This window comes from Embiotoca jacksoni, unplaced genomic scaffold (genome assembly GCF_022577435.1).
Source record: "Embiotoca jacksoni isolate LCO1_2020_lvr unplaced genomic scaffold, fEmbJac1.0.p SCAF_4, whole genome shotgun sequence".
NCBI lineage: Eukaryota > Metazoa > Chordata > Actinopteri > Embiotocidae > Embiotoca > Embiotoca jacksoni.
The window spans coordinates 24,480,097-24,491,035 of NW_027185392.1; the positions used below are offsets into that span (position 1 = coordinate 24,480,097).

The window sequence follows — 10,939 nt, forward strand, 5'->3', positions numbered from 1 at the left end:
TGTAGCATTGATGCTAACTTGTTAGCTCGGCTCCGCTCTCGGTGTTTTGCCGTCCGTCAGCAGAGAGATGTCCGTCGTCTGACAGCCGAACCGGGGGGACAGACTGGTCGTACATCCCCTCCGGAACCAGGAGTGGGTGAGCAAATTCATATGTGACATTAACACGCGACCGTCAGCCGGAGGTTGGACAGCTCTCCGTGTTTACAGGTGGAGGCTAACGGAGCAGCAGGCAGGTGAACGCGGCTGGAGCCGCTTGAACACGGTTCCCTCTTATTTTAATCATTTACATTGAAATGCATTTGATTTAAACTTTCAACGGACACAAACGGCTAAATGTTTTTGTATTTAATTTTTGTGCGGTGTCTATTAATGGACTGAAAGGTATAAACACATTGTACTGGGTGTGACTGGAAATGACAGCCTTCAAAACAAGAGACAGTTTGTATGGAAAATACAAGAGAAATACAGCAATAAATGGTCTCAGACGATGACAGTAAATAGGCTTTTGTTACGGTTTCATCCTTATCAGATATAGGCCAGCTCAAACAGATGAATAATTGATGTAGTTCTTTTTTTTTTTTTTTTTTTTTTTTTTAAAGTGATTTAAATTTAAAATAAAATAAAATAAATGCGTGTAGGCGGGAGGACTCCTGACTAAATTAGAAAGTGTGTTCCTGGTCCAGTAGAGTGAGTAGTAACCTAGTTGTGCCACAGTCAGTAGAATATCTACAGTAAGCCTCCCTGATGGTAATCTCTGGTGGAGGGAGGTGGGCGGGGCTTACAGGTAGAGGGGAGGTGGGCGGGGCTTACAGGTAGACCATACGTCACCAGGTGCTGCAGGTGGAATCCTTAAAGGGTCGGTGTGTAGTTTGTAGGAGGGCTATCAAGGTCTAATGTGCAGAAACAGACTAGAATATTCATAATTATGTTTTCATTACTTTATAACCCCTAAAAGTGTGATGTGTCATGTTTTCAGAATAATTCATATCAACAGCAGAGCAGACTGACCTCTGGGTCGTGACCGAAAACTTACAAGTTGTCGAAATGAGTCTATCATTTGTCTCGTCATGGTAACCCGACTACATTAGAGACAGTCACGGTAAATGCTACTCACAGTTTTGTTTTTATTTAGATTTATTTAAAAATATGAGTATTGTATTTTTGCTTGTGGTTTCTGCAGTGATAAGGACCAACCACAAGCAACCACGGCAACCATGGTGACCAAGAAAGTGAGGACAGAATATATGAAGAAGTTCAGGGATCCCAAATGGGAGACGTTTTCCAAATGCTACGAGGACTCTGTGAAGTACCGTCTGACCCGGCGGGTCATGGAGCACTCCCACAAGCCCTGGTTCTGGGAGGGCTGGGACAGCGGCTCCGACTCCAGCGGCTGGTCCACGCCGAGGCTGACCAGGAACAAAGTCGCTCCTCTGTCTCTCCCACCGGCGCCGACGTCCTCCGAGGTCAAGCAGAAGTTGTTGAAGAGCGGTCCCGGGCCGAAGCCGCCTTCTGAGACCGGCGATGACGAGGTGGGAGCCGAAGAGGATCCGGCTGTGGAGGTGGCACCAGGTACAGGTGAGCAAACACCTGGAGACGACCCGACTGACTTGGAAACAATGTGATGATTAGTTGGCCATTAGTTGGTTCACCAACTGGGGAACATCACAATCACAATCACAATTAGAATCACAATCACAATTACAATCACAATTAAAATCACAATTATAATCACAATCACAATTACAATCACAATTAGAATTAGAATCACAATCACAATTACAATCATAATTAAAATCACAATTATAATCACAATTACAATCACAATTAGAATTAGAATCACAATCACAATTACAATCACAATTAAAATCACAATTATAATCACAATTACAATCACAATTAGAATTAGAATCACAATCACAATTACAATCATAATCACAATTAGAATCACAATTACAATCACAATTACAATTACAATCACAATTACAATCACAATTAGAATCAATCACAATTACAATCACAATCACAATTAGAATCACAATTACAATCAGAATTAGAATCACAATCACAATTACAATCATAATCACAATTAGAATCACAATCACAATCACAATCACAATTACAATCACAATTACAATCACAATTAGAATCACAATTACAATCACAATTAGAATTAGAATCAATCACAATTAGAATCACAATTAGAATCACAATCACAATTACAATTAGAATCAGAATTACAATTAGAATCACAATCGGATTATTGGACAGATATGTTTACACATACAAAGAATTTGACTCCGGTTGTAACTTCACTGTCAGTGTGCAAAAAAAAACAAAAAAACTGATAGACATAAACAGCATAGAAATGAATATATACATCTGAAAAATGGTGCTGATGGTGCAAAAAGTGCAGATGGTGCTGATAGTGCTGATGGTGCAGATAGTGATGATGGTGCTGATGGTGCAAAAAGTGCAGATGGTGCTGATAGTGCTGATGGTGCTGATGGTGCAGATAGTGATGATGGTGCTGATGGTGCCAGATAGTGATGATGGTGCAGATGGTGCTGATGGTGCCAGATGGTGCAGATGGTGCTGATGGTGTAAATGGTGCTGATAGTGCTGATGGTGCTGATAGTGCTGATGGTGCAGATGGTGCTGATGGTGCAGATGGTGCTGATAGTGCTGATGGTGCAAATGGTGCTGATAGTGCTGATGGTGCTGATGGTGCTGATAGTGCTGATAGTGTAGATGGTGCTGATAGTGCTGATGGTGCAAATGATGCAGATGGTGCTAATGGTGCAGATGGTGCAGATGGTTCAAATGGTGCAGATAGTGCTGATGGTGCTGATGGTGCTGATAGTGCTGATGGTGTAGATGGTGCTGATAGTGCAGATGGTGCTGATAGTGCTGATGGTGCCAGATGGTGCTTATGGTGCAGATGGTGCTGATCGTGCAGATGGTGCTGATGGTGCTGATGGTGCTGATGGTTCTGATGGTGCAGATGGTGCAGATGGTGCTGATAGTGCTGATAGTGTAGATGGTGCTGATAGTGCTGATGGTGCAAATGATGCAGATGGTGCTAATGGTGCAGATGGTGCAGATAGTGCTGATGGTGCTGATAGTGCTGATGGTGTAGATGGTGCTGATAGTGCTGATGGTGCTGATAGTGCTGATGGTGTAGATGGTGCTGATAGTGCTGATGGTGCAAATGATGCAGATGGTGCTAATGGTGCAGATGGTGCAGATGGTTCAAATGGTGCAGATGGTGCAGATAGTGCTGATGGTGCTGATAGTGCTGATGGTGTAGATGGTGCTGATAGTGCTGATGGTGCTGATAGTGCTGATGGTGCCAGATGGTGCCAGATGGTGCTTATGGTGCAGATGGTGCTGATCGTGCAGATGGTGCTGATGGTGCAGATGGTGCTGATGGTGCTGATGGTGCAGATGGTGCTGATAGTGCTGATGGTGCCGATGGTGCCAGATGGTGCTGAAACATACGCAGCTTTTAGGAGCTTTTACCTCCACATTTCTTTATGTATGAGAATGTATAAATACATAAACAAAATCAGAACTAAAATATCTCTGATGTGCAGCATGATTATTATCACAGGAAGTGATTACACATTTATTACTTTATCAGGTAGGGCCTAAAAAAAAAAATCATTTTTCTTTCTCAACTTCTAATTCCTGCAATTTTCCGCAAAAAACTCACTTAAAACTTGACATTTTTCATTAAATCCGCCACACGTTTTCCACCTGGTCGTCTCTGAGCTGTTGGGTCTCTGCTGACGTCTAGCTGCATCCAGCTCATCGCTGCACGACAAATTAAAGGCCTGGAAAGCTTTTTAGGAAGACTGTCAGTTCACATCCTGGAGATTCAGAAACGCAGCATGCTGCCTCACTTCCACTGGACGGCACGTCGCCGAGCACCTCAGGAACTAATCGGCTGCGTTGAGTTGATAATCGCTGTATCGGCTTGTTTAGTTTGTCTGCTCGTTATTTCCGGAGCGTGTGGTGAAACTGTCGGCGTGCGGTGCTGCTCGGAGGTGAACGCTTGTCCTTCTGCTGCTCTTCAGTTTGTGGATCAAACAGTTGAAATCTCAAAGAAATGTGAGGCCTTCCACAAGGTGATTAATTAAAAAGCCTTTAATCAGTCGTGGCTGTTCAATCACATTAACACACACATGCCTTCCGTCTCAGCCTCTCAGGCCTTCATCAAGGCAGCTATAATGTACTATGGGCTGTCGCTGATATCTGTTGGTCAGTCGTCACATGACCAGTATGGACCAATCACCCAATACATGGGAGCTTTGTCTATTTCTGTCACAAATTGTTGTGTGACCTGTCGGAGGTGTTTGTAGGCTGGTGAGTGTTGTGTTAAAACGATCCAACTATCAGTAGGAAGGAAACGTACTTCAAAGGTCTCCAACCGGACTCACTGCTGCTCAGTGGAAAACCACATTCATTGTTGAAGCTATGCACCAGTATGGCAGCATTGTTATCCTTCATATGGCACATGAGGTGGAGGACACCCTGGTTCATAGGACGAGCTAACCTGAAGACAGAGAGAGCAACTCACTGTGGTCATTTTATTATCACTAGTTAAGCTTGCATGCAAGTCTTTGTACTGGGAGGAAGCCAAGAGAGCAGACTCCACACAGAACGGCCAACCAACAGGTTCAAACCAATCAGCGACCAGCAGTGACGTCATCATCCATCAGTGACGTCATCAACCATCAGTGATGTCATCGTTGGTTTGTGAACGTTATGGATCCTCCAGTTCAGATTCTGTCCGTCACCATCTTTGCTAGTTCGGAGCGGTTTGGAGCAGGAAGTGACCATATTTGGACGAGCTGGGGGAGGAGCCAGCGCTGGATCTGACCGATCTGATTGGAAACCTGACGATACTACGTCCCGCCCACCGATAGCTGTAACCTGACTGCACCACAGGCCTGTCAATCAAACAGACACGCCCCCAAAAACAGGTCTTCTTGAATCTTCTTTTCTAATGAATGAGGGATTATTTTCAGATGGACCTCCAGAAAACTAATAAGAAGGAGTGACTTTAGCTAACAACACCGAGATAACTGATGGACACATTTTATTCACTTTGGATTTGATGAGAGAAGTTGAATGGGAGTCTATGGAGCCGGAGGCTTTTTGGAGCCGACCTCTAGTGGCACTCGCTGGTATTGCAGCTGAAGACACTTCTGCATCGGAACCATTTTACAGACCTGAAGCTACGAACACTTTTAGAAACAGTCTGTGGTCTGAACCCAGGAACTCCCTCCTTTGAGCAAATACTGATCCGTCATCACACGTAAATGAACATTTTTAAAAAGTCCACCTTCTGTAACCCAACCAATCGGAAAACATAATATTAATCATCTTCCTTGTCTCCCATGTGTTTGTCTCCTGAAGTAGAAGTTGTAGAAAACAGAGTAATTGAGGCCAGCGGAGGTTCTGTGACGGGTCCTCTGAACACCGGCGGAGCCCCCGACGACACGGCGACAGACGACGGACCGGCCGACACGGAGTCTTCTGACGCGGAACCGGTGAATCCGGCACCAAAACGATGTCACCGCCGCCGCACCCGTCGCCCAGAGTTGGGACATCGGGACAGTTCCCACGACGATAAACTAGCTGTCGTATGCAAACCTCTGAGAGCAAAGAGCCAACCGGCAATCAGCACCAAGGAGAAGGAGAACCGGAGACCGTCCAGCCGACTGGACTGGTCCGAGAGACAGATGGAGGTCAGTCACATGATGTGTTTGTCTCAGTTAAGACGCAAAGTTATTTTTAAACACACAGTTGTGTCTTAGTCATAAAATTAAATATAAATTCCATGACGACTAACCGCTTTTCAAAATGACTGAATAATTTCTTACATTTTATTCTCTTTCAGTTGTAAGTACAAATTTGAATTAAAAAACTACCAGATTTAAATATTCTTATATCATCGATGTACTGGTTTGTCCAAACCATCAGCCATCAGTGATGTCATCATCCATTAGCCATCAGTGATGTCATCATCCATCAGCGATGTCATCGTTGGTTTGTGAACGTTATGAATCCTCCAGTTCAGATTCTGTCCGTCACCATCTTGTTAGTTCGGAGCGGTTTGGAGCAGGAAGTGACCATATTTGGACGAGCTGGGGGAGGAGCCAGCGATGGATCTGACCGATCTGATTGGAAACCTGACGATACTACGTCCCGCCCACCGATAGCTGTAACCTGACTGCACCACAGGCCTGTCAATCAAACAGACACGCCCCCAAAAACAGGTCTTCTTGAATCTTCTTTTCTAATGAATGAGGGATTATTTTCAGATGGACCTCCAGAAAACTAATAAGAAGGAGTGACTTTAGCTAACAACACCGAGATAACTGATGGACACATTTTATTCACTTTGGATTTGATGAGAGAAGTTGAATGGGAGTCTATGGAGCCGGAGGCTTTTTGGAGCCGACCTCTAGTGGCACTCGCTGGTATTGCAGCTGAAGACACTTCTGGATCGGAACCATTTTGCAGACTTGAAGCTACGAACTCTTTTCCATCCAGTCTGTGGTTTGTCCAGTGCATTTTATTTACTGACACCAGGTTTTAGGAGATTCGAGGAATTCGTTGACAAGAAAAAAAAATACAATATCGACTGCTTTTTTGTTTAATATTATTGTCACTTAATTTATTCCCAACCTTGTGATAGTGTTGAATGTCCAATTTAAAAGTCAGATCAGTTGGAGTCCTTCAGAGCAGGTGGACTTCATTCAGAGGACACCAGAGAAGTGAAGCCAGTGACCATGAATAATAAATCTCCGGTGTGTGTTTCTCTCTCTGGTTTCTCCTCACAGATCCACACGGCTGACGCCGGTGTTCAGACCCGCCGCGGGTCCGATAAGCGGAGCTCCAACTTGGACCACCGGCGAGCGCGGTCAGCTGACCTGGAGAAGACGAGGCGGTCGCAGCTGACGGTGGTGGACGACCGCTGGATGACGGAGTACATGCGCTGCTTCTCGGCGAGGCTGAGGTAGAGACGGCGTCCACGCAGACCGCCGACCGCCAAGTGAGGAGGAGCTGATTGTTTTCAGTTGAATTAACAAGACAGACTGAGAACCACGTTGTCTCGTTACTGTCCATCATAACCAAAATGTTGTCTCCTTATTTGATGAAATAACACAGAGCAATAGTCAGCAGGTGTGAACAGCTGCTGGTGCAGATTTTAGGTGGAAAGGTTTCAAAGATATACCAGGATGACGTTGTGGCCTTCAGATCCAGACACAGTTTCACGTCCCTCCTTCACCGCTGAGCTCGGTGAATCCAGGAGCTCTAAATACTACATTACCCATAAGTCTCTGCAACTTTTCCGATGGACAAGAGCGCAATTAATTTTTTTATCCTGATTCAAACTGGATCTTTTAACACCTATGTCAGTCTTTAAAATCATAAAAATCAAATATCTTAGCCAACATTTCATTTTTTTTGCAGAAGCAAAGAAGATTTTTGATTAAAAATCCCTTAAATATATATATATATAATTTTTTTTTTACAAAATTATGACCAAGACATTTACTGCACATAACATTATATATTTGATGAATCAACATCAGCTGTCTCTGTCACTACTCTATGTAATGGCAACACTTATGTTGAAATATCACGTAATATATCAGTAAAGATAATACGCGCTCTATTATGATCACTTCATTGTTGTCAGGATAAAAATCAGGAAGTGACCATATTTGGATGAGCTGGGGGAGGAGCCAGCGCTGGATCTGACCGATCTGATTGGAAACCTGACGATACTACGTCCTGCCCACCGATAGCTGTAACCTGACTGCACCACAGGCCTGTCAATCAAACAGACACGCCCCCAAAAACAGGTCTTCTTGAATCTTCTTTTCTAATGAATGAGGGATTATTTTCAGATGGACCTCCAGAAAACTAATAAGAAGGAGTGACTTTAGCTAACAACACCGAGATAACTGATGGACACATTTTATTCACTTTGGATTTGATGAGAGAAGTTGAATGGGAGTCTATGGAGCCGGAGGCTTTTTGGAGCCGACCTCTAGTGGCACTCGCTGGTATTGCAGCTGAAGACACTTCTGCATCGGAACCATTTTATATCCAGTCAGTGAGTTTACTTCGTTTCCACAATTAACAGTGTAAATTTATGCACTCAGAATAACAAGTATAAGGATGTAAGTATGTGATTTGAGACTCCGCCTCCATGTTACCTGCAGTAGACGAGTTGGGATGGAGGGGTCACCCATGTCGGACTGGCACAGAAGATAATTAATGTCCAGCTTTGGAGGGGTCATTCAAATTTATAATTTAGCCACTTAAATAAAGGCCCACCTAAAAAAATAATCAATATCAGTTTATGTGATCACTATATTTTAAATATCTGCTCTCCTCACTTTGACCAAAACAGGAAACAAGTTTAAGAATTGTCCCTTCAGTTAACATCACCTATGTGATTACTGAATAGGACATTCAGTGTAATCCCGCTCAGCTCTTATACCACGTCACACTTAGTGATTGATGATGAAGTAACGAAACAACAGGGACAGTGTTGTCTTGTTGCTCCAGTTTCCTCTGAGAGGCTGCCGAGGATAAAAAAAAGGATTTAACCGAGTTTAAAGCTCATTTAAGTGTTGGTCAAAACCCGTTTAAGTTTCTCTGTAATATATATATGAAACGTTCATATTAAATCAAGCTCTGCTTCGCTGGCTGTCGGTCTTTTAGTGGCACCAAACTTAAAGAAAAAAAAGTGTGTTTTAAGTTTTTTATTAAGGAATAGATTCAGATAACCTGCAAAAAAACAAACAAATATGACTGTTATTTCAAAATGACCAAAAGCAAAAGTAAAAAAAGAGTTGAGAAGAGTTTTGGAGGTAATGGAGTGAACTGTGCTGTGGTTCTGAGGTTCTGAGGTTCTGTGGGTCTGTGGTTCTGAGGTTCTGAGGTTCTGTGGTTCTGAGGTTCTGAAGTTCTGTGGTTCTGAGGTTCTGTGGTTCTGAGGTTCTGAAGGTCTGTGGGTCTGAGGTTCTGAGGTTTTGAGGTTCTGTGGTTCTGTGGGTCTGGTTCTGAGGTTCCGTGGGTCTGAGGTTCTGAGGTTCTGTGGTTCTGTGGGTCTGGGTCTGAGGTTCCGTGGGTCTGAGGTTCTGAGGTTCTGTGGTTCTGTGGGACTATGGTTCTGAGGTTCTGAGGTTCTGTTGGCAGATTGATGAACAAACCAACAGCAGAGTTTACTTGTGAGCTTTTCTATAAATATAAACAATCACTTGAATGTATTTTATTTCTCAGCATGAAAGAAAACACTTCTGTGCTTTAAATTAGCTGTTAATCTTCTTTCAGGCAACTTTTCCAGGCAGCTGTGTGTTCACACGTGTTTGATCAGAAAGCACAAAGGACCAAACTCAACTATTTTTGATATCTGAGTATTTTGGAACTAAAGACTCGTGTTTAGATTTGAAGAAATTACTGCTGGATGGTTGAGCAGAAATATATAAACACGTCATTTATAAGATAAAATGAGTATTTAAGGTATTTTTAGGGTAAAAATTTTACTTAAGATGTGCTGAGTTTATAATATTTTCAGTCTTAATTTAAATCAGGTGACTGTTAAACAATTTCAGAGCTGACTTGTTTATTTGTGAGTTTGCGCACAAAGAAGCTTCTTGTTTCTCCTGATTTTAATGAGTAATAACACAACAAACATGTTTCTGTTAACTCACCAGTAGACAGTGAATGGCCACGTTTTAAATAGCAGGAGCCTCTCGGCTTTGTTCAACTTCTTTGGGTGATTATGAATTAAGTAAACACTTAAATTATGGTAAACTTTTAGGTTTAATAGAGATTTTAAATGATGAGCATGTGAGATTTATAAAAATGCAGCTTTATAATATGACAGATTTATGTTGTTAAAACAGCTGAAAGTTAACATTCATCGTCTTGTTTTGTTTTACCAACAAATATTCAATTTTCTGTAATATGAAATCTAAAAGAAAAGAAAATGTTTACATTTGACGTCTATAACTTTCACATTTTTGGCCTTTATGCTAAAAAAAATGACCAAAACTCAAAATCAGTTCCCTGCTGAGTGATTTTGTTTGGATTGAATAATCATTTAATCGTTGCAGCTCTCGACATTTTAGTGCACAGTTCAACATACGTGGCAAATAATTTCCAAGAATAAATGAATAATGCATGAACATCTGTTGGGGTTTAAGTAGAACAATACCTCCTTAAAGGCATCTAAAATTTCTGTTTCTGTTTCTATCGATCAGACTCAGGATGTGAAGAAACTGCAGGCTTTAAGTGTGATCATGAAAAAAACCGTCAATGTAACGTGAAGTTTTGAGTTTGTACTTTGTGTGTAGCTTGAGATTGTAACTGCATGGTGACGTCACATGTGGTGACTCACACTGAGGGCTAATGTTCTTCACCTGCGATGTTTCACATTTTGTGAGAATATTTTTCAAACTGAATGCTTCTAAATTCAGAATGTTTATGGACGTGACGCCGGCTGAACCTCGTCGCTCTGAATGTGCACAGCCGTGTCTGTTCACGGCGCTGTGGGACAACAGGAAACCTCTCGTCGTCTCTGAGCGTCCCGTCTGAAGCAGCTCATCGTGAGCAGGTTTATTAAGGATCAATCTGCTGTTTACTCTGTTGATTAATTGTTTACTTTTGAACAAAAGAAGTCAGAATATAGTGAGTCCAAATGTGTGTTTACTGTTGGATATTTTAATAATGAAAATCCTCAACTAAAGCTGTCAGATAAATGTAGTGCAGTAAAAAGTATATTTTCTTCTAAATAGTATTCATTATGAAAATACAATATTCAAGTACAAATTTTACTGAAGTAGAATATTTGTGTTACATTCCACGACTTCTTTGTGTTATTCTTAAAAAATAAATATAAAGGAACGTT

General features: G+C 42.2%; 1 protein-coding gene across 6 annotated transcripts in view; it reads left to right on the forward strand.

Moving 5' to 3' along the window:
- ccsapa (centriole, cilia and spindle-associated protein a) overlaps positions 1-10,939 on the forward strand; it is an 11,547-nt gene continuing 608 nt past the window's right edge. Inside the window, exons 1-5 of one of the 6 annotated variants that reach the window (XM_069167358.1) lie at positions 1-136; positions 977-1,099; positions 1,181-1,575; positions 5,422-5,753; positions 6,852-10,939. The exon at positions 6,852-10,939 is cut by the window's right edge and continues 608 nt beyond it. In XM_069167358.1, coding sequence (XP_069023459.1) covers positions 1,215-1,575; positions 5,422-5,753; positions 6,852-7,031 — 873 coding nt within the window. In that variant the 5' untranslated portion in view covers positions 1-136; positions 977-1,099; positions 1,181-1,214 and the 3' untranslated portion in view covers positions 7,032-10,939. The remainder of the gene's footprint in view (positions 137-976; positions 1,100-1,180; positions 1,576-5,421; positions 5,754-6,851) is intronic. The other 5 variants (XM_069167353.1, XM_069167354.1, XM_069167355.1 and 2 more) reach the window with 5 other exon arrangements.